Source organism: Pelophylax lessonae (assembly GCF_965119305.1).
Source record: "Pelophylax lessonae genome assembly, chromosome: 4".
Taxonomy (NCBI): Eukaryota; Metazoa; Chordata; class Amphibia; order Anura; family Ranidae; genus Pelophylax; species Pelophylax lessonae.
In genome coordinates, this window is record NC_138771.1 from 357,802,314 (window position 1) to 357,826,913 (window position 24,600).

General features: G+C 46.0%; 1 protein-coding gene across 1 annotated transcript in view; it reads right to left on the reverse strand.

Moving 5' to 3' along the window:
• The window catches only part of RAD50 (RAD50 double strand break repair protein), a 549,855-nt gene that overhangs the window by 156,673 nt on the left and 368,582 nt on the right, over positions 1–24,600 (reverse strand). Inside the window, exon 18 of the mRNA XM_082256750.1 lies at positions 4,916–5,026. Coding sequence (XP_082112876.1) covers positions 4,916–5,026 — 111 coding nt within the window. The remainder of the gene's footprint in view (positions 1–4,915; positions 5,027–24,600) is intronic.

Sequence of the window (24,600 nt, forward strand, 5' to 3'; positions counted from 1 at the left end):
TTCATATCTACTCCTACTTGCAAGAAGGCTAGTATTCTCCTGATCATATATTTGCGGGGATGCTATTTCCTGGCCTCACACCAGGAAATGCAAGATTTCCAGACTCTGTGATAAATGCCTTTAGAGACTGGTTTTCTAGAATTTATCGGGGTAGAGACTGCAGGGACAGACATTCCCCACTCTTTCAAGATCAAGGCTTCAATAGCCAAGCTATCAAATTTAAAGACTGTAAAGCAGGGTGAAATATCGGACCTTGAGACCGCAGGTAGTGGAAGAACCCAAGGCCTTGCCACTGCCAATTTTTAGTTCAATCTTATTTTATTGAAAGAGAAGGGTTTTGCCAATTTTTAATATGTGCCATCTGCCCTTGCCCTACCAAAATCTCCTGGGCTATGCTGGAGCCACCAGGATTCTACGTAGAAGACGCAGCAGCAGCTGCACAGGAGGAAAGGTATAGATCAGGGAAAATTCCTTCTACGGAGTAACCAAGGCCTCTACTACAACTGCTAGTGTATCCCTGATCCTGGACACAAATCTGTACAACTTGTTGTTGAACCTGGATGCCAACAGATCTACATCTGGGATCCCCCAGCATTGGCAGATAAATGCAAAGATCTCAGGGTGTAAGGACCATTTCCCCAGAAGCATCTGTTAACGACACTGAAAGTCTCCCTGACAGTTTTCTATTCCTGGAATGAAAACCGCAAATAGGCATGGAACAATTTCTCTGCCAAGGATAGGCAGGGTAAACCCGAAGTCTGGGCATCCAGTACTTTTAAGCCCGACAAACTGCTCGGATTTCCAACATATTGATGGGAAGATGCTTTCCTACCCAAGACCACTTTCCCTGGACAGTGGCTTCCTCCAGAATTGCTCCCCCAGCCGGTCTGTAGTCACTACTTTCCATACTACTGGAAGAAAGGATTCCCCTTTTCCAAATTTCTGGTTAACAACCACCAACTTAGACTCAGACGTACTCTTGGTACCAAAGACATATACCCATCTTAGGACTGGACCTTTCTGGTCCATGCTGACCGAATGCTGTTCTGTAAAGGTCTGGCATGGAATTGAGCATAGGGGACCACTGTGAACGAGGAAACCCTCTTCCCTAATAACCTCGTGCAAAAACGTACAGAAGGATACATTTTCCTTCTTACGGACTGAACCAAATCCTTCAGGTCTGTGACCTTTTTAGTTGGCAAAAATAGCTTTGCCTGTATTGTGTCCACAAGTAAACACAGATATTGCAGACGCTGGACCGGCTGTAATGCTGACTTTGCCAAGTTCAGAATCCAACCCAAACGTTCTAAGAATTGAACTGTCCGGAACACATTCCGGTTTAGAGCTGAAGCCATTCGGTCTATTAGAAATAGATTGTCTAGATATCCCTTGAGACCTTAGAGCAGCCAATACTGGAGCTAGGATCTTTGTGAACATTCTAAGAGCAGTGGCCAACCCGAAAGGCAGAGCCACAAACTGAAAATGATGGTTTTCTACTGCAAAGCATAAAAACCTTTGATGGGCCTGAAAAATAGGCACGTGAAGGTATGCATCCTTGATGTCTATGGATGCTAGAAATTCCTCCCCCAGCAGGGAGGTCATGACTGAGCGAATTGACTCCAATCGGAAAGTACGAATGTTTAGAAACTGGTTAAGAGCTTTGAGTTCCAGAAAAGGTCTCACGTCTCCATTAGGCTTGGGAACTACGAAAAGGTTGGAGTAAAAACTCATAAATCTTTCGTCCTCCGAAACCTCTGTTATCACTCTTTGGGACCTTAAATGGTCCAGAGCCAGAAAGAGAGATCTCCTTTTTAGAGGATCTGCAGGTATGTTTGACTTTACAAACCAAGGATGCGGGAACACCCGAAATTCCAGTTTGTACCCCTGAGAGATAGTGGAAATACCCAGTTGTCTTGAGTTATTCCTGTCCAGACCTCCGAGAACTTTAGCAGCCTTCCCCCCCACCCGACTAAGTGGGGGCGCCCCTTCACAAGGTCGGTTTAGAGCTAGACTTGGTAGGTCTTTGGGCCCAGGGTTTCTTCTGCCCTTGGCCTGAATGCTCGATTTCTAGATCAAGACGGCTAGGGCCTTCGCAAGTGCCTGGGATTAGAAGCACTGGGAGTCTGAGTGCTGGGAATCTTAAAAGGAGGACGTTTGCTTTTCCTTTTTAACAGGTAGCAACACACTCTTCCCCCCAAAATCTTTTGGATATATTTATCCAGATCATCTCCAAATAGGTGTTCCCCCATGAAAGGGAAAACCAGCCAGCAACTTTTTACAGGGTAATTCCACAGACCAGCTTTTTAGCCACAGGATTCTGCGCATATGAACTGACAAAAAAGCAACCCGTGACATTTGTTGTATGGAGTCTTTAAGAGCATCTACTGAAAAACAAAGTTCTGGGTAGATCTGCCAAATCTTCCAAACTCCCTCCTTGCGATGCTGCAATCATGCCAGCAATCTTACCCTCAAGGCCGGCCAGCGCCAATGCCAAATCGTCCTTAGTGACGTAGGCTGCGACAGAAGCACTGGATGTGGCTACTATGCCTGACAACGGTAATGGCTCAGATTGGCTAGTCGCCTCTGACCCTTCAGAGGAGGTAAACACAGAGGAAGCATGGCTAGGATCTTCGAGTCTTGAAGGGGGCACCCCAGTGCCCCTTTCAACTGTGCCCCCTTCCCCCCACTCCTCTTTTCAGGAGGACTTTGCTCTTAGGCAAGACAAACTTGAGGTACTAGCTTTAGTGTACTCAAAGCTTGTGCCAAGTTATACAGCGTGTCCGTGCCTTTAAACATGCACCGACAGTGACTCCCCCACCCAGCTGCTACTGCCCTGCATTCTCTCTAGCCTCTGACAGAGGCTTGCACAGTGAAACACTGCTTTAGGAAATCACGCCACTTGCGCTTGTACTGCGCATGGGCAACGTGCACGGCCGTATCCACATTCATGCCAATCGCATCATGACATGCCCCTCTTGCCTCCACATTTGTGATTAAATGGCGAAAATTTGCACACGGACAATCCTTCGCCACAGACACACCACTGGAGGCGCTGCCTGATCTGGAGCCTACTGAGGAGACGAATACGTGGGCGCTTCTGTGCCAAGGCGACAACCTGCACGTCAAACAACATGGGGTGAGAGCAGATTAAGCAAGCAAGGTGCACTTTATCACAGCTGATCCACCTACTTTTTTTTTTAAATCCGCGGTGTTGCAAAAATGTAACGAAAAAACCCGGTAAGTGAACACAAAAAAGATGCATGTGAACACGCACAAAAAGTGCACTTAGGGGTGTGCTTTTTTAACCCCCGAAGGGGTAGGACTTCTACACTGATCCCCCCAGGGCGCAAGGCTCCTAACAGAGACAAAGGGTTCCAAGAAGGCCTGGCAGATCTTGTTCTTCCGCCGAAGCCGCACCCAAAAACTTGGTCGAGGGGTTCTCCCGAAGAGAGACCCCCCCAGGGACAGAGGAGGAAGGAACCAGAAGGCCACACATCCTACCCCTAGACTTCAGGGTAAGCCCAAGGACTCACACCCTCCATCATAGTGAGAAGAAAACACAAACAAAAGTGAAAGTTGACAAACGTGGGAGAAAAATAAACGAATAAGTGGTCGTGCATGGTGCACTGGCCAGGCCCTGAGGCCTGGTAACAAAAATCACCCTCTTTATCCAAAAGGCCCAGCCCTAAAAGGCGCAGAGCAGAAAAAGTGTTTGGAGCTGTGACCATATGCTGGTTCACACTTTGGGGTCCCCCACCTAAGTGTTACTAAAAGCACCTTCTGGGGCGACCACTCCCAGAGGGCACAGACACCGCGGACTCTCTGCCTTCCCAAACCATGGCCAGACAAGGTGGAACGTTCGAATCAGGAGGTAATGGACCCTCCCAGCTTTCTCAGGGAGAACTTACTCCCGGCCCCCAATTACCTATGGGGGTTACGGTTTCATTTCGTTCCAGTACAACCTTCCAGGTGTCAATCACTCCAGCAGGTTTGCATAGCAGTCACCCAGCCTTGGCCAGGTCAGATGACAGCACCGCCGCTGGATCACTGATAAGAACAGATACTACACATGATCTTAGCCAAAAGGCCGAGATTATATATATATATATATATATATACATATATACATATACACACACACACATACATATACACACACACAAATGTTTTGCCTTTCATTTCTACTTAAGGCTTCATGTACACTACTAGAGGTCCTAAACTTGAGTTTCAAAGCTTTTAGCATGTTTTTGCCAAAGCTCCCAAACTCAACTCCATAAAAGCCTATGTGTCCATGTACACCTAGGCTTTTACAAGAGTTTAGGAGCTTGCTGTGGTTAGGGGAGGTTCAACCTCCCTCTCCTGAACGCGGAAGAATCGCGTTCAGGATAGGAATGTTTTGACCGCTGGCCGCAAAACATTTCCCGTCGACAAAGTAGGCTATGTGTACAAGGTTGGTAAGTTGTGACTGGAAATTTCTTCGTTTTTTTGACCTGCGTCCGCCTTTCCAGTGCTCCTTACAATTAAGACCAGTTATAGGTGGAGGCGGTGACCACTTTTTGCATTATCATTGATATATATATTGAGCCAGACACCTTTGCCGCCATTGTGCGATGTGTACAAGAAGCCTTAAACTGATTGGATTGTTATACAAGGTGAATGTTCACATATACTTTAAGAATTGTAAACCCGTTTCCATTTTTTATTGGATATTTGCAATAAAAGAGGTTTAAAAAAAAAAAAGAATTTTAAGCCACCAGGCTGCCCTGGGTCTTCTTACACAGCTTCTGAGGTGCCCAGTTCTCAATATCATCACAATAGTGTCAGACATTTCCTTGATATAAGTGCCCTATTGTATTAAGTGGGTTTAAACTTCAGGTTCAGTTGAGTTTTAGTGCATAATGTATAGAATATTCACCCTTTCTTGTACTGCTCTGTAGCTGGATTCTTTCTTCTGAATGATTTCTCTCTTCTCCTGCTGAAGTTTTTCCATAGTGTTATCCAGGGGGGAAACTTGCTCTCGAGCTTCCTGAAGATAAACATTTTAAAGTAAATTATTTTGGGTAACACAAGCAAAAATTAAAAGTGTGCAGCAATGACAAACCTTATAAATAATAAGCCCTAACTTAATGGCAGTTTGTTAAACCACTGTGTATCCATAAACTGCTGCCATGTTTGCTTTTCCAAAAATCTGTGTTTAACCTTTTTTTCACTCTTTGTTGTGTCTCAGTGCTACTGATATCTTCAATTCAATTTACAGCATTTTAATGTCTATATGCATGCATGACTTCATTTATTTTTTCAGGACAAGCATTTTGCTAGTGACAGTAGCAGAACATGCATACACAATGAGTGCCAGCACAGTTGATCAGGCTAGGTTCACACCTATGCAAATCGCAGTTGATGCATTTTCCTGGTGGGTTTTGACATGCATTTTTAATGCATTTTTTATGTGTTTTGAATTTCTGGAAGGTGTCTGTTGTCATGCAGGAGAAACCAGCAAAAACACAAGCACTTTCTTTTATGTGTTTTAATGCATTTCTGCTTCCTTTCTATTGAAGTCTATAGAACCAAAAATGCAACCTGCTGAGGGCAAAAAAAAGTCGATAACCAGTTCCAAAAAATGCGCCAATTGAAAACGCCCAGATATAAACGTGGACTATAGGAACTCATGTTAAATGGACTGAAGCGTGCTTCTGCAAAACTGAAACACACTGCAAAGCGAATAGGTGTGATCCTAGCCTTTAAGTCTTAACCAGGTGTGACAACGCAGGAGAGCAATTGGGAAATATGGACAGAGTGATGTCACCTTATAACAAAGTGCTTATAAAAGGACCTTCAAGGCAGGATAACCTATTGAATTTTTAATGAAAGTTGAACAGTAAGAGAGTTTACAATTACTTTTTAAAAATTGCAAAAACAAGCAAAAAATGGCCTGGTCATTAACCAGTACTGGACCGTAAGGATTTGCCCCCCCCTTTAAAAGTAAACTGAAAATTACGCGATTGTGCGACACTGTGACAACATAACATTTATGTCCTTTTTTTCTCCACAAATAGAGCTGTCTTTTGGTGGTTATTTGATCACCTGTGCGATTTTTATTTTTTGCGCTATAAACAAAAAAAGAGCGACAATTCTGAAAAAAAAAAACAATATTTTTTACATTCTGCTATATAATATTACAAAAAAAAAAAAAGTTTCATCCTTTTAGGCCAATTTGTATTCTGCTAAATATTTTTGGTAAAAATAAAAAAATCCCAATAAGCGTATTTTGATTGGTTTGTGCAACGTATCGCGTCTACAAACTAAGGGAAAGATTTATGTAATTTTTTATCTTTTTATTTTTTTTACTAGTAATGGCGGCGATCTGCGATTCTTAGCGGGACTGCGACATTGCGGCAGACAGATCAGACCCCTAACTGACCCTTTTGACACTTTTAGGGAGAAAAGTGAAATTACTACAGTAATCAGTGCTAAAAATATGCACAGTTACTGTAATAATGACACTGGCAGGGAAGGTGTGATCCTATATAGAAGGATCACAGGTGCTCTGTGATCATTTCAGAGAAAAGAACGGTCGACTGTGTTTACAACAGGTGACCGTTCTTCTCTCTCAGCGGGGAGCGATGTGGGGTGGGGCAAATCCTTCCGGTCCAGAAGAGGTCAAGTGACTACACTGGATTTGTCAGCAAAGACTGCATTCCCCTTAAAGCAGTTGTAAACTCTATAAAAAAAAAAATAAATAAAAAAATAAAAACCTGCAAGACAAAGGCATAATGAGCTAGTATGCATCGCATACTAGCCCATTATGTGTAACTTACCTTAAAACGAAGCCCCGACACGGACCCCCGGACATCGCTGCGGGCGCTGCCATGGTCCCTCGTCGTCGAGGTTCGGCGGCTCCGGCGCGCTGATTGGCCGCAAGAGACGGTTTCGGCGCGATGATTGGCCGGAGCCGCGATGACGTCACTCCCGCGCATGCGCGCGGGAGTGATTTTTCCGGCAAGCTCCCGGCAACTTAATTGAAGGTCCCCCGGACCTTCAGAGCGCTCGCGCGAGCGGCTGCATGCACTGTAAATATCTCCTAAACCGTGCCGGTTTAGGAGATATTATTTGTACCTACAGGTAAGCCTTATTATAGGCTTACCTGTAGGTAAAAGTGTCAAAAAGCGGGATACTACCGCTTTAACTTGCTGTCACTATGACAGAGACACCCTCTTCTGCATTAGGACACCTCTATACAAGCATTGTACTGAACCCTGTTTTTGTGCAACCTGTAGGGGCTTAGGGGCCACATCAAGAGACTGCACTTACCCTGCCTGTGGAGAAAGGCATCTTCATAACCCAATGTCAGTGAGATACCACCCCCCCACAAATAAGGACATTGCATACAGCACTTTACTTCACAGATATGAGAGCACCACAGGATACCAGAATGTGGAATTCTGTTTTGTCCCCAATTCTGACCACTGCTGCTGGCCACAGCTGAAGGGTTAAGTTATCCTGGATGAAAAAAAACATCTAGGAAGTGTGCATAATAGATTTCATGCAAGCAAACCAGCACCAGCTCTTTATCCTTGTATATAGTGTAGGTATTTGCGCTTTCTACACTGTTTTGTAGTGCCCAACAAATCTTGAATAATCCTATATATACACCATTCTAAACATATTTTATATGAGAATTATACTTGAAGACTTGCTTTTTTAAAAAACTGTACAAACCATAAGGCTTCTCAAACAATGACAAATCAAAAAATTGTATTTTTGTACTTACCATAAAATCAATTTCTCTGAGTTCATCGACGGACACAGAATAGGCCTGAGTCATCATTTGCCTGATCCATCTGGAGATAGTAGCAGAAGAAGCGGCCAGCCCTTCCCTTCGTCTGTCTGTATCCACAAAAATTTAATCTGACCTCCGAAAAGGACTCAGTAGCTACCAGATACACCTGAATTGCACGAACCACATCCAAGGTATGCAAAGCAAATTCCCTGGGATGAGCCAGCTTTGGACACAAGGAAGGCAACATAATGTCCTCATTTAAATGGAACTTAGAGACAACTTTGGGCAGGAATGATGGACAGGGACAAAGAACCACTTTATCCCTATAGACCAATAAATAGGGACTGCGACAGGCTGTTGCTGCCAATTCCGATAACCTGCGGGCTAAGGTAATAGCCACCAAGAATGTGTCATGGCAGGGAAAGGTGGAACCTTCTGAGATAACAGGGACAAGGGAATCTCTAGAATATTCTCAAATGGAGGTTTTTGGAGAATCCAAAGTACTACATTTAAATCCCATGGCCACAAAAATGGATTTTTGTAAGATCTTACCGTAAAATCCTTTTCTCTTAAGCTCATTGACAGACGTAGTCTTCTTGATTCTCAAGAGCTGGGTTATGTTGTCTCCGCAGGAGTAGGACTAGGCAGAAAGACAAAACGTTCTGGCTCCACCTTAGGGGCAGTCCCTGAGGGTATATCCTCCCTCTCTCTGCTACAGGGAATCAGTTCTGTTTTAAAGCAGTACAGAGAATTTAACCCAACCCAACTCAATGATAGAGGGGCGGGTACTACGTCTGTCAATGAGCTTAAGAGAAAAGGATTTTACGGTAAGATCTTACAAAAATCCATTTTTCTCTATCGCTCATTGACAGACGTAGTCTTCTTGATTCTCAAGAGCTGGGACATCCAGAAGCAGTGCCACAAAATGAGGGGTGGGATTGACAGAATCAAAATCCAATCTAGAAGGCCCAACCGGAGCCAACCAGAAGTATCAAAGGACTCATCGAGTAAACAGATGAGACCTACCCCACAAATCCTCGAGGTAGACCAACAGTCTCCTCAAACAGTGGCCTGCAGGAACCTTGCAGCCAGAAGAGGCATCTGACGATGCCATCACATAAACCTTATACAATATTGTAAAGGTATGAACCGACTAAACAGTCGCCTTGAAAACCTGAACCACTGACGCCTGATGGCGGAAGGTCCAGGAAACTCTAAGCGCCCGAGTAAAATGCGCCTTAACAGGGAACGGGGGATCCCGACCCTTAGATAAAATAAGCCTATACCACCGTCTGTCTGATCCATCTAAAGATGGTCGCAGCAGAACAGGCAACCCCTTCTTAGGGCCATCCGTGATCACAAACAGTGAATCCGTCTTACAAATTGAATCCGTAGTATTCAAGTATATCCTGATCGCCCGAACTACATCCACGGAATGCCATGCAAATTCTCGAGGATGATTGGGCTAAGGACATAGGAAGGACAATACACTGTCCTTATTCAATGAAACTTTGAAACCACCTTAGAAGGAAGGATGGATTCGGATGAAGAACAACCTTATCCCTATGAACCACCAGATCTGGGGAACAACAGGATAATGCAGCCCGTTCTGACACCCTGCGTGCAGAAGTGATAGCCACCAAGAAGATCACCTTCTGGGATAAAGTAGGCAAGGGAATCTCCCTGATATTTTCAAAGGGAGGTGTCTGAAGAACCGACAGCACCAAATTAAGATCCCAGGATGGTAACGGCGCGTGCACTGGCAGAGCCAGGTGTCGCACCCCCTGGATGAAATTCCGCACCAAGGAATGAGTAGACAAAAGCTTCTGAAAGAAGATAGCAAATGCTGAAACCAGACCCTTGATAACACTCAAGGCCAGCTTCTGCTCAACTCCCTGTTGCAGAAAGCCAATATTCGGACTACCGAATAAAGATGTAGATGGAACCCAAGGGATTCACATCACACAATATAAGACTTCCATGTACGATGATAATCTTTCTGGAAGTCGCTTTCCTTGTTTTAACTAGAGTAGGAATAACTAAAGCTGACAATCCCTTGTCCTTCAGCACCTGGGTCTCAATAACCAGGCCGTTTAAAACCAGCGATCGTAAAGCAGGATGGAAGATCGGTCCCTGAGACAGTAGATCCTCCCTGAGAGGAAGTCTCCACGGGACGTCCGCCATCAGTCTGACCAAGTCGGCGTAACAAGCTCGACGAGGCCAGTCCGGAGCTGCCAGGATTACTGGAATTCCTTCCTCCTCTATCTTGCGAAGAAGTCTTGGCAGTAACCCAAGAGGAGGGAAGGCATACATTAGCTGGTATTGCCCCCACGGGGCGATCAGTGCGTCTGCGGTTTCTGCTAGAGGATCGCGGGAGCGAGCCACGAATCTCTGAACTTTCCTGTTGAATCGAGATGCCAACAGATCCATATCCGGGGTGCCCCATCGTAGGCACAACTGGTGGAAAACGTCTGGATGGAGGGACCATTCCCCCTGATCCAGAGTCTGACGGCTGAGATAATCTGCCTGCCAATTCTCCACCCCCGGAATGAACACCGCAGAGATTGCTGGAACAAATCGTTCCGCCCAGCGAAGAATGCAAGCCACTTCTTTGGCCGCTCGGACACTCTTGGTGCCCCCCTGGTGATTGACATAAGCCACGGCCGTGGCGTTGTCCGACTGGATCCGAACCGGGCTGCCCTGGAGCTGCTCGGTCCAGTGAATCAGACAAAGTCTGATCGCTCTCAGTTCCAATACATTTATCGGTAACCTGGATTCTTCCGGGGACCAAAGTCCCTGGACAGATAACTGACCGAGAATTCCTCCCCATCCGGATAGACTGGCATCCGTGGTCACTGTCGTCCAATATATTGGCAGAAATGACTTTCCCTGGCTGAGCATCGGAGACCGAAGCCACCAGACCAGAGACTCTCTGGTCTGTTTGCTCAATCGGATCTGATTGTCCAGGGATTCCGGATTCAGATTCCATCTGAGAGGAATCTCTTGCTGAAGAATTCGGGTATGGGACTGGGCAAATGGGACTGCTTCGAAGGAAGCCACCATCAACCCCAGACCCCTCATGCAAGTCCGAAGGGAAGACCAGCTGTTGGTGGACTGCTGATTGAATCTTTCGGAGTTTCCCTACCGGAAGAAAAACTCTTGTCCTGACTGTGTCTAGAATTAGACCCAGATATTCGAGCCTCTGGGTGGGAACCAGAAATGACTTTTGCTGGTTCACCAGCCACCCGAATTCCTGTAAAGAAATCATAGTAATTTCTATGTTTTGTAGCAAGGTCTGAGGAGACTCTGCATGAAGCAGAAGATCGTCTAGGTAACCTAGAATCGATATGCCTCTTTGGCGCAGAAGTGCCAACATTGGGGCCAACACCTTCGTGAAGACCCGCGGAGCCGTGGCGAGACCGAAAGGTAACGCCACAAACTGATAGTGGTTCTCTTCTACGGAAAAACGTAGAAACCGCTGATGTCCTGCGAAAATGGGAATGTGAAGATATGCGTCCTAGATGTCTATGGACGCTAGGACATCCCCTGGATGCAGAAAGGCTGCTACTGTGCGAATGGACTCCATTCTGAATCTTCTTATGTAGACAAAAGAATTGAGTGCCCTTAAGTCCAGAATTGGACGCACTTTGCCCTCTTTCCTGGGTATTGTAAATAGGTTTGAATAAAAACCCCTGAAAGCGTTCTGTCCAAGGAACGTGGACTACCACTCCTTGTTGTAGTAAATCTGTGACTGCTCTCCACAGATCGTCTAAACGATCCGGGGATAGTCGGCTATTGGAAGGGAAGAATCGCGCCGGTGGGAGAGATCGAAACTCGATCTTGTACCCTGACCTTATGACTTCGCAAACCCATCTGTCCGGGATTCTGGAAAGCCATGGATCCGGGAACCGGCGAAGACGTCCCCCCACCCCAGTTATGGGTGGGGGGGCGCACCTTCAGGCTTTGGACGGTTTATCTTCAGGTCTAGAGGGGGCGGGCTTTTGCTTGCCCGACCAACGACCCCTGACGCCTCCTGCAGGAGCTTTGGAGGACTTAATTTTTTCACCCGCGGGACGAAAAAAACCTCTTGTGAGCAGAAAAAGAAGGCCCTCGTCTTTGACGAGTTCCTTTACCTTTAAAATTTTGCGGTAAAAAGGTGCTCTTTCCACCCGTGAGATCCTTAATGATCTCATCTAAGTTGGCTCCAAATAGACGCTCTCCTAAAAAGGGGAAATTAGCCAATGCTTTTTTGGAACCTTGGTCGGCTAACCAACCTTTTAGCCACAGTGTACGCTTGAGAACCACCGCTGAGACAGATGCTCGCGCCAATAATGAAGTGGCGTCTAACGCCGCATCACACACAAACTGTAACCCCTGTATCATCTGTTCCAACAAATCTGATACCGCCTGAGGGACCTCTTCTAGGTCCCGGCGTAACCACTTGGTCCATACAGTTACAGCCTGCGAAACCAGACCAATAGCAATTATTGGTCTGAAAGCTGATCCAATCAAGGTAAACATGGTGCGAGACATAGCTTCTATCTTGCGATCCACTGGATCTTTAAAAGACGGAGCGTCTTCTAGAGGAATAACCGTGGCTTTATTCAATCTAGCAATTGGTGAATCCACCACAGGTGGTTCTGTCCATTTCTTAATGAGGGTTTCCTCAAACGGATAACGCCTGTTAATGCGTTTAGAAATAGTAGAAATGCGTTTTGGCAGACTCCATTCTTCTTTGATTGGATTGCCAAAACATTTGGGCAATGGAAAAAACCTTCGCCACTAGATGCGTTTTTAGTCCCAAAAGGGATTTCAGTTTCAGCTATTTCTGACGGAATACCCTGTAATCTTAAGGTCTCTTGAACAGATACCATGAGTGCGTTTACCAACGCTTCCTCTCTGGCTATGGCTGATGCCGAAACATCCTCCTCACTGTCTGAAAAGACAGTACACGAGACACCAATACCAGATGAAGTACCTGCAACTGCAGAAATAGGCTCAGAGTCTGAATCCGAGGTTTCAGATAATAAGGGGTTAGGCGGGGGTCGCTTACTTGCGCCCTGTCCCTGACAAGCCACTTCCACCCGGGACACAAGCTTCCATAATAGCGGACAATGATTTAATCGTCAGTGGGGTGCTGGAGGATCCCGCAGACCCCTCGAGGGGATCCGGAGGAGATACATGAGTGGCAGGGTCCATGATAATTCAGGACACCTTTGCCAGAAAACACAAAAAAACTTTTTTTTTTTTTTTTTTTAAATAAAAAATACCTTTTTTTTTTTTTTTTATGTGTCTCCCCCTAGCGCAATAGCGCCCCTCAGAGTACCTGCTTCTTGATCCCACAGAGAGAGAGAGGGACCCCCAAGGCTCACCAACCGATGCAGTGAAGTTTCCAACCAACTGCAGTCAGCGTCTGTCTTTACAGACTGGAAGGAGCTGTTGCTTTTTCCCGGGTAGAAGGACGTGGCTCCGCCCCCTGTGTACGCCTTCCGGCGTTCCCAGCTCTCCACGAGGTAGCTGGGCTCATGAAACATGGCCGCCCCCATATAGGAGACATTAGACTCCAAAAACATGGCGGCCGGCGTGACCTGAGGACATGCATGCACCTGGTCTACGGCAAAATGGCGGCGGAAATCGTTTTTCCCAGCACATCCACCTGCATCTCTGCTGAGTGGCGATTGATAGATCTACAGGAGATACACTACAAATAAGGTAGGATTATACCTCCTATGTCTGCTGTAATGCTACAGTCTGCTGGGTAGAGTGTTAGCTCTCAAACCAAGTCCACTTCCCACAAACACATGCTGTATTTACAAGGGGGACTTTTAGTGTCAGATATATACTGACCATGTATGGAGGGGCCCATAATACATACTGCCTCATAACGAGGAAAGAAAAAAGGGAACGTTTACTCACCATACCGAACCGACAGGCACCCTCTCTTCACAATACCCTCTCCACCGGGGTGGGGGTTTGTGGACCACTCCGGACGCCTCGACTCTCTGGTTCCTGGCGTCTAAGCGAGACTTTTAACTCGCAAGGTCAGTCCCTCCACTGGGACTCCGTCGCGGCCGACCCAGCGCGGAGCTCTGGTCTGCACGCGCTCGTAGGCAGAAACCGGGGTGACCACTGGATCTCAACATCCAGCCCGTCGCCCGGCCCCGCATACTTACTTGAATGTGTCGCGGCCGACCAAGCGCAATGCAATGGTCTGCGCGCGCTCGTAGGCCGGCTGGGGTGACCACTAGTGTCGCCCAGTCCGGCGTTTTTTGCTTGAAGATCTCACAGGAAAAACACTGGAGAAAAAACTACCTAAAAAATATTTCTTCTAAAGAAAAAATCTTGCCAGGACCAAAAAGATCCCAGCAAGGAGCTTAGGTCCTTACTCCTGACTAGACAGAAAAAAACTGATTCCCTGTAGCAGAGAGAGGGAGGATATACCCTCAGGGACTGCCCCTAAGGTGGAGCCAGAACGTTTTGTCTTTCTGCCTAGTCCTACTCCTGCGGAGACAACATAACCCAGCTCTTGAGAATCAAGAAGACTACGTCTGTCAATGAGCGATAGAGAAAAGAGACCGTACAGGTGGAGCCACATGTTGAACCCCTGAATGAAGGTACGAACTAAAGAGTGCGTGGCTAGGAGTCGCTGAAAGAAGATTTCCAGGGCAGACAATTCGGCCTTGATGGTAATCAAGGCCAACTTCTGAATCAAGGCCCTGTTGAAGAAAGGTTAAGATCTGAGCCACTGTTGTTAAAGCTAACAGAGCGCTATCCACTTGGCAAATGGTACCCCGCCAGGGCCGTTCCCTCTCACCGCTACTTTTTATATTAACGTTAGAGCCCTTGCTAAGACATATTAGAGGCAATTAAGATATAACAGGGATACAGGTTGGGAAGATATCCCATAACGTAGCTGCATTTGCAGAAGATTTAGGCTGCATTCACACTTGAGCGTAGCGTTTTTTACCGCGATTTTACCGTGATTTTTTCAGGCGTTTTTCATTGACATCTATCAAAAACGCTGGTAATCAGCCCAAAAAGAAGCTCATGTACTTTTTTTAGCTACAGGCGTTTTGCAAAACGCTCAGATGTGAACAGGGGCCATTTAAATGAATGGGGTTTTACTTGTTGGGCGTTTTGGAAGCGTTTCTTTTGAGCGTTTTTGGAGCTGAAAACGCCCAGGTGTGAATGGAGCCTTACTCTTTTTTTTATTACGGTACCAATCCAGAAATATCAATACCAAACTTACTGACAGAACTAAACCGTTATTCACAATTATATAATTAGAAGATGAATCATGCTAAATTAGAGGCAATGAATATTACAATTCCAGAAGCGAGATACACGCTGTAGTGGAATCTAGTTTCTCGTTTAAATGGGTAATGGAGGGACTAAAAGTATTTGGAAACATCTCTCACGTGCTCTGTAACAAACACATTTCAGTATAACTTTCCACAATTGCTCACGGAGATTAAAAGTGACCTTAGGCGATGGTGGAGCTTGACACATAAGTTGTTTGGGAAAAATAGTATTTTAAAAATGAATGTACTGCCCCGGCTGCTGTGTATTTTTCCATCTCTACCGGTGACAGTTCCAACTAATTGTTTAAAACAAATTAAAAAGTGAGTTTATACAATTTTTATGGGCGGATTGCCCACCTAGGATCAAGACAGATACGCTTACTATGCCTAAAAGATATGAGGGTATAGGATTCCCAGATCCAGTTCGATACTACCATGCTGCACATTTATCTAGAATTCTAGACTGGTGTAATCATACAAGAGTAAAGAGTTGGCTATCCATTGAAGCCCTACCTTGGTTGAGGAATAAATGTCTGAATCAAGTAAAATTACACCCTATTGTGGGTACCATCTATAAAATCACTCGCTCGAATAAATCAAAGCTGATAAACACCTCATCACTGTCTAATATGTCACCAGTGATTGGGAACCCAGAATTTCCACCAGGGCTTTATGACCCTAAATTTTGTCAATTTATATCAGTGAATAAGTTCAGAATTCAAGATTTTTGGGATTTGGGAGAATGGAAATCCACAATGGATAGCCAACTAATGCTCTCACCACCTCTTCCACCAAGGCAAGCAATTCAAATAAGACACTACCTTTTGTCACTGCCATTCAATCCAGTGACAGTGAATATGCCCACTGCCTTTGAGCAAATATGTGCATCGGGTCAAAGAGGAGGGGGGGCGGAAGGGGAGGGGGTGAGAAGGGAGGAGAAGAAAGTTACTGTATACAATTTTTTTTTTTTGGGGGGAGGGGGGAAATTTTAGTGGGAGTGGGGGAGGAGGAAAAGGTGGGTATAAGATAAGGAAATATGTTAAATCAAGGGGGCTCTGCAGTGCACCCCCATAAATTATATAAATTTACAGAGAAATGGCTTTTATCTTGTTTTGGTAGTCTTGAATCAAGCAGACCCATAACATACATGTATGGCCCTTCCCCTCTATCTACTCTTTCCTCTATAGGTAAGGAATGATCGTAAAAAAATATATTATGCATAGTAGATATAAAATACGTCTTATGGGTATTGTAAAGAGATTAAGTAAATCTAGGTATCTTTGGCTCTGTCCTATGGAGGAGAGGAATGGAAAAACTAGATAAAGAAAAATGCCCGACCCCAGGCCCCAGGGGGTCGATGAGTGTGCGGACATGCTGCGAAGCTAGTGTGACCTCCTAGATCAGATCACCCCCACAGTAGGCCTATATACACATACGGAGTCTCCATGTAAAGACAGAATATAGGTAAAACACAATTAAAATTGGTTGACCAAGTAGAATAGTTGGGTTGTTCATGTTTCTATGTATATTGGTGAGTCTGGGTATGCCCAATAGGCTCTGTTTTTGATTATAATGTCTGAAAATAAATAAAGATGAAATTAAAAAAAGGATAATCCGAGCCACAGAAAAGGATCAAGGATGAGCGCCAATTGACTCACATTAAGAAATTTACGCTTTCCACGTACTATGGTATTTCTTGCTGGAAGACAACTTCCTCACCTTCACCATAGTAGGGATCACTGATCCAGACAGACCTCTATCCCTCAGTACCTGGCTTTCAATAGCTAAGCCATTAAAACCAGCGACTGTAAAGCAGGATGGTGGATCAGCCCTTAGGACAACTGATCTTCTCTGAGAGGAAGACCCCCAGGGACGTAAGGGCTTTACCGTGGCCCTTAGACGCCTACAGCGTCTGCCAGAGGAACCCGTAATCTCGCCACGAACCTCGGTATCCTCCGGTGGAGCCGAACCTGCTAAGGGATCTGCATGTAGGACTGTGTAAACAGAGATACCACCAGACTCAGAACCTGTATGCAAAATGGGAGAGAGAACTATCTATGTGAAAGCAGCCGGTGAATCACGGACTATGGTTCCTGAAGTTTGTCCAGAGGAAGGACCACCCTGGTAAGAATTAGAATCAGACCTAGGTAAAAATTCCCTGGACAGGGATAGGGGTGACCTTAGGTAGTTCGGACATCACCTGAACCTTTGCAGGAATTAAATCCGCACAAGGAGACCAAGGACCTAAAAACCCTGAAAAGGACAAGCTTTGTCCCTCTTTCTGGATACCCCCAAAGGAATCATTTTGTGGATGCCCTTGACAATCATGAAGGAGGTCCACTATGCCGGAAACCAGCGAAGATATCCCACCACCCCAATAAATGGGTGAGGGCAAACCTTCATCCTGAAGGCGTCTTGACTGCAGGTCTGGAGATGCTAGCTCTAGGTTTACCAGATCAAGGATGCTTGGAACCTCCTGGGCAAGATTTGAAAGATCTTTTTCCCCTATTCTGCATCCCAGAAGCAGAAAATAATTTTCTATGTGCTGAGAAGGAGGGGCCTGTCTGCGACAAGGCTCGTTCTCTTTCTTAGACTATGGCAGGAAAGTATTCAACCCCCCCTCCCCGTGATACCCTTAATGATCAGGCTCAGAATCAGATGAGAATGACTGAGCAGGGAAAGGCGGGGGACATTTCCTCCTGGGCCTTTGCCCACACGCCACTTCCACCCGGGACAGTAAGGACTGCAGGACCACTGTCAGTGCAACCATGGGAAGCTGGGGTTCTGAGGGACCTGCCACCTCCATGAAGGGGTCAGTGGGGGAGATGTGACCCTGGGGCTTCATAAGGAAAGGAAGACCCTGCAGTACAAAAACAATCTTTTGGCACCACTAAAGGACCCCCCCCCCCCCCAAGGCTCAGGGCACCTATCAGCAGAGAGAGAGAGAGAGAGAGAGAGAGAGAGAGAGAGAGAGATAACAGGGACCCCCCAAAGACTCACCCTACCGATCGGAGGAGCGCTGAGAATTCAGACCCAGCATCTCCAAGGATGCCATCCCTGTTCATACAGTATCTCACAAAAGTGAGTACACCCTTTACATTTTTGTAAATATTTTATTAAATCTTTTCATGTGACAACACTGAAAAAATCACACTTTGTTACAATGTAAAGTGATGAGAATACAGCTTGTATAACAGTGTAAATTTGCTGTCCCTGCAAAATAACAACACACAGCCATTAATGTCTAAACCGCTGGCAACAAAAGTGAGTACACCCCTAAGGGAAAATATCCAAATTGGGCCCAATTAGCCATTCTCCCTCCCTGGTGTCATGGGACTCGTTAGTGTTACAAGGTCTCAGGTGTGAATGGGGAGCCGTTGTGTTAAATTTGGTGTCATTGCTCTCACTCTCTCATACTGGTCAGTGGAAGTTCAACATGGCAAAGAACTCTGAGGATCTGAAAAAAGAATTGTTGCTCTACATAAAGATGGCCTAGGCTATAAGAAGATTGCCAAGACCCTAAAACTGAGCTGCGGCACGATCGCCAAGGCCATACAGCGGTTTAACAGGACAGGTTCCTCTCAGAACAGGCCTCGTCATGGTCGACCAAAGAAGTTGTGTGCACATGCTCAGCATCATATCCAGAGGTTGTCTTTGGGAAATAGACGTATGAGTGCTGCCAGAATTGCTGCAGAGTTAGAAGGGGTAGGGGGGGTCAGCCTGTCAGTGCTCAGACCATACGCTGCACACTGCATCAAATTGGCCTGCATGGCTGTCATTCCAGAAGGAAGCCTCTTCTAAAGATGATGCACAAGAAAGCCTGCAAACAGTTTGCTGAAGACAAGCAGACTAAGGACATGGATTACTGGAACCATGTCCTGTGGTCTGATGAGACCAAGATAAACTTATTTGGTTCAGATGGTGTCAAGCGTGTGAGGCGGCAACCAGGTGAGGAGTACAAAGACAAGTGTGTCTTGCCTACAGTCAAGCATTGGTGGTGGGAATGTCATGGTCTGGGGCTGCATAAGTGCTGCCAGCTCTTGGGGGCTGCAGTTCATTCAGGGAACCATGAATGCCAACATGTACGGTGACATACTGAAGCAGAGCATGATCCCCTCCCTTCGGAGACTGGGATGCAGGGCAGTATTCCAAACATGATAACCACCACAAACACACCTACAAGACGACCACTGCCTTACTAAAGAAGCTGAAGGTAAAGGTGATGGACTGGCCAAGCATGTCTCCAGACCTAAACCCTATTGCGCATCTCAAACGGAAGGTGGAGGAGCGCAGGGTCTCTAAAATCCACCAGCTCCCTGATGTCGTCATGGAGGAGTGGAAGAGGACTCAAGTGGCAACCTGTGAAGCTCAGGTGAACTCCATGCCCAAGAGGGTTAAGGCAGTGCTGGAAAAAAATTGTGGCCACACAAAATATTGCCACTTTGGGCCCAATTTGGACATTTCCACTTAGGGGTGTACTAACTTTTGTTGCCAGCGGTTTAGACATTAATGGCTGTGTGTTGAGTTATTTTGAGGGGACAGCAAATTTACACTGTTATACAAGCTGTACGCTCACTACATTGTAGCAAAGTGTAATTTCTTCAGTGTTGTCACATGAAAAGATATAATAAAATATTTACAAAAATGTGAGGGGTGTACTCACTTTTGTGAAATACTGTATGTCACGGGCACAATAAGAGGAAACTGAGGAGGAAGAGCATCAACATCCCCACGAGGCTTCAGATGTCTCCAACGTCTCCCGGACTAAAGGAAAATGGCTACGTGACATCATCATGCTAAATAAACATGGCCACCAGCTGGAGACTAGCCAGACTAAGGAAAAAGGTCCGCCATCAGCTACAGATGCTGAAGCATGCTGCCAGAATCTTTCCTGCACCCTCTGCAACCCTGCACTCCCCCCCCCCCACCCCCCGAAGGTAGGACACACTCTGCACTGGGACCCCCCTGCACTATACCCACACTGCAAACAGTAGGGCATGCACCTAGGGGTGCCCCTCCAGACTACCAGAGCAGGACGTACACTTTCCCAGGACCCTTACAGAGTGGGGATAGCAGGCGAGACCTTACACCCCCACCAGACTTCAGCTCCAGACAGGGGGGAAAGGGAGGTTCCCTGGAGGTTAACCGTGTCTACCCCAAAAAAACACTAAAAGGAATGAGGGGGGACAGTACTTACCCTTCCATGGTGCGGGTAACGCTCCAGACAGAATCCTCATGACTGAAGTAGGGGAGCTGTCGGTCAAGTTATCGCTGTCGGCTCAGACCTACGCCCGGTCGTATGCAACCTTGCGAGACGTTTAGCTTGCGGGCCAGCCTCTGTCCGTGACGCTATGTCGCTGCCGACCTAGCGCTTAGCTGCTGTCTGCACGCGCTCGCTGGGGGGACTACTGGATCTAGATTATCCAGCTCATCGCCCAGCCCGGCAATTGATTGTAGATCTCCCGGGAGAAAATAACAAAAAGATGTAAGGAAGGAGACAAATTGCTAAAAGCAGAGATCCTAGCCAGGAGCCTAGGTCCTTACTCCTGACTAGACAGATTAAAACGGATTACCTAGAGCAGAGGGGGGGGGGGGGGGTTATATACCAGCTAAGAAGGGCCCATTGGCGTAGTCATGTGTTTTTTGTTCTGCCTAGTCCTACTCCTGAAGGAGGCAATATAACTCAGTAGTTATGATTTATGGAGCGCTGTGTCCTTCGAAAGAACGAAAGAGAACTATATGCTTTCTAGAAACCTGTGACGTATCTTTCATTTACCCAGAACATGGCAGACAATCTGATAAGTGCATATCTTAGCATTCGAGAAAACCCACATCCTCTTCAGAATTTGTTCACAAAGCATTCGTTCGCCCTAAATTTCAATAGGAACTTTACAAACTGTCTCCACTCATACAGATTTTTGTACAAGAAAAGAGCACCTGGCTGGCATTTCCTAAACTTCTGAAGAAACACAACAAGCAAAAGCATTGTGAACAGTTCATAATAATTAGAATATAAACAGATATGACATCCCTAATTTGTTTTTATTTCAGATGTGACACTGTGCAATAAAATTTCTGTTTCTGCCACACAATAATATCATCATAAACAATAGCATTTCCGTGACCAATATGACTAGTGAATTAATAATGTCTCTCCTCATATAATCAAAGGTGACATTAAAAGGAGAAGTATAGAACAAATAGGAAATTACCCCCCTTGGAACATTAGAGGTGACCACTGAAGATGAGTTTTAAAACATTCATAGTTTTATTTAAAATAGGTAAAACATAATTGGTTAAAAAAAAAAATGTCAGATCTGTATATATTGGGGCAAAAACAGGTATATCATATGGCATCTATAGGTAACTAATACATACAATTTGAGCATATAGCGGAAAAAACACCCGACGCCTTTTAATTCTGCTATTCTTCAGGGGTGTATCCATACATAGGATTGCAATAAAATACAATAATCAGTATATACAGTAGCTCACAAAAGTGAGTACACACTTCAAAATTTTGTAAATATTTCATTATATATTTTCATGTGACAACATTGAAGAAATTACACTTTGCTACAATGTAAAGTAGTGAGTGTACAGCTTGTATAAAAGTGTAAATTTGCTGTCCCCTCAAAATAACCCAACACACAGCCATTAATGTCTAAACCGCTGGAAACAAAAGTGAGTACACCCCCAAGTGACAATGTCCAAATTGGGCCCAATTAGCCATTTTCACTCCCCGATGTCATGTGACTTGTTAGGGTTACAAGGTCTGAGGTGTGAATGGGGAGCAGGTGTGTTAAGTTTGGTGTTGTTGCTCTCACTCTCTCATACTTGTCACTTTAAGTTATGGCACCTCATGGCAAAGAACTCTCTGAAAAGCCGAAAAAAGAATTGCTGCTCTACATAAAGATGGCCTAGGCAAAACTCCCGGTTCCGGCGCCAGATGTGAGGGAGCAGGAAGCAGCAGCTGCGGGCATGATTGCTTAAAAAACCGGCAATAAGACCCATGGTGGTGAGTCTGTACCCCACACCTTCCTCACTTAGTGGGGGAGCTCCCGATGGACAAAGTCTTACTGCACGGAACGGCCAGCACTGCCCCCGCTTCCCGCTCTGACGGCATTCACTCTGGCTCCCTCACAGCTAAGATGGCGGAGAGCGCGGCCCAGCTGCTCGGCCAGCCTTCCTCCCTGACTGACACAATCACTTCTGTACTGGCTCGCCCTGACCAACACTCTGCTGCCTCACCAGATCAATAGCCCAAGCTGTGGTGGCCCTGCTATCCCCGACCATCACTGCGGCCGTGGACAGAGCCATGGCCGCGGGAATAGCGCAAATTAGGAAAGACCTTGGTGAACATGCCTTGAGGCTGACAAAGCTAGAGAGCAGAGTAGCAGAAATAGAGGAGGAAACCCAAGCATCTTTTCACTCAGAACGACAACTTAAGCAGACACAGCAATACCTGCTTGACAAAGTAGATGACCTAGAGAACAGGTCACTCAGGAACAACCTGAGGATAATAGGCCTCCCAGAATCCTATGGCGTGGACTCCCTGATGGACATTTGTGTGCAGCACATTACCACAGGCCCTGGGAGTCACTAACCTATGTGTGGCTGAGCGCGCACACCGGGTTGGTCCGCCATCTAATGAGCGACGCACCCCTCGCCCGGTGATCGTAAAATATCTGAACTACACGGACAGAAACAACTTGCTTTAGTCTTACCGCAACCCCAAATCACTAAAGCTTGACGGCCACAAACTTCTAATGTTTGCGGATTACTTGCAGGAGGTCTCCAGGCGGTGCAAAGCTCTGCAACCCATGTGCAACGCCATACACCAACAGGGCATTAAAATCACGCTGGCATACGCCACTACGTTACGCTACACGGATCCCTCAGGACAGACCAAATCATTCACCCATCCAGAGGAAGCCTGGGACTATCTCAACTCACACCTCCCCTTGCCAATGGATACTTCCGATTCGACCTCATCATCTGCGAATCGTCAACTGCAACCCAGGGACCAACAGAGCCCACGCAAAGACCCTGCAAAGAAGCTACGTCTAACGGATCTTTCTGGAAAACACAAACCAGCTTGAACTTTAGACCCGTCTCAAATCATGAGAATGTGGGAAAGTTATATTTGATGTGGCTCCTTGTCACAGCCTAGGCTAACTGGGGTCTGCCATTTAGTGTCTCTCTTTTTTAATTTATTTTTTTTGGCCATACTGGTTTATTGCTGGCGGGCTCCTTCATCGCTCACCAGCAGAAGCCATTATTGTCATTATTTGTTTATCTTTTTAAACTGCTCCCAACTTATTAGCTGTGGACCATTATCCCTGGTTCCCCTTTACTGTTATGAGATTATCTCTTTTTTGCCTCTTACAGTTTAATTTATCTGCTACTAGGTAGGGCGGTGCAGCAGACTGACTGGCCCACCCACCAGCGGGGAAAAACCACCTACGTCGACCTAAGCATGAAAATCTATTATTTCTGACTAGAACCGCCTAAATGCAAGTGGGAGAGTGGACCCACCGCTCGGGTTTTGACTTGTCACCTCCCGGTAGTGCAGTAGTAGGAGGTTAATCACATGTGGGAAGAAGTGAAGTACTTGCTCCCACTCAAGTGCCTTGTTTTTGAATTCTATTTTGTTTCTCTGTTTGTACAGGTTTTTGCCACTCCACTCCTCCCCCTCTCCCACCATCCCATATCCACACAAAGCCTATTTCCCTCTCAGAACACCACAATGGACCCTATGCAAAGTATTTAAACTCCTGCTTCCCCCTAGAAGCCTCTTATCTGCTACCATATCTTTTATCAGACCAAAATTAATATCCTGGAATGTGAAGGGTCTCCGTTCCCCAAATAAATGTATAGCGGTTCTCCCCCACCTGAAACGGCTGAAGGCTGACATAGCCTTATTACAAGAGACTCACCTCTCGGAACAGGACTTCGTTAGAATGCGTAAACTATGGGTAGGACAGGTACTAGGCTCTCCGGCCATTAAAAGGCAAGGCCGGAGTACTATTACTATTGCACAAAAACCTACCTTGCACTGTCACATCCTCAGATCCAGACAAGGCTGTTGGTTTTTAGCAGTAAAGCTGACCTAAGGCCACAAGGAATGGGTAATCTCAACAACGTAGGCCCCTAACTCTCCTACGAAACAATATTTACAAACCCTAGCAGCTCATTTGGCCCCACATCTCCACATTCCCCTAGTCCTAGCAGGAGACTTTAATATGGTTATGGACATTAGAGAGGATAGATCCGGCCCAAACGCAGCCTCTGCCTCACATATGTCATCTGGATCGGTACACTTACCTCATTTTGCTGAATACCTGCAACAGATGCCTGGCGCTTGATACACCCTGAAGGTAGGAGTTCACTTTTTTCTCCAACCCACACAACTCCCTTTCACGCATTGACTACTTTTTTACCAACACCCTGCTACAATCCATGATAACTGACTCTAGTGTTCACGATCTTGTGATTTCTGATCATGCTCCCATCTCA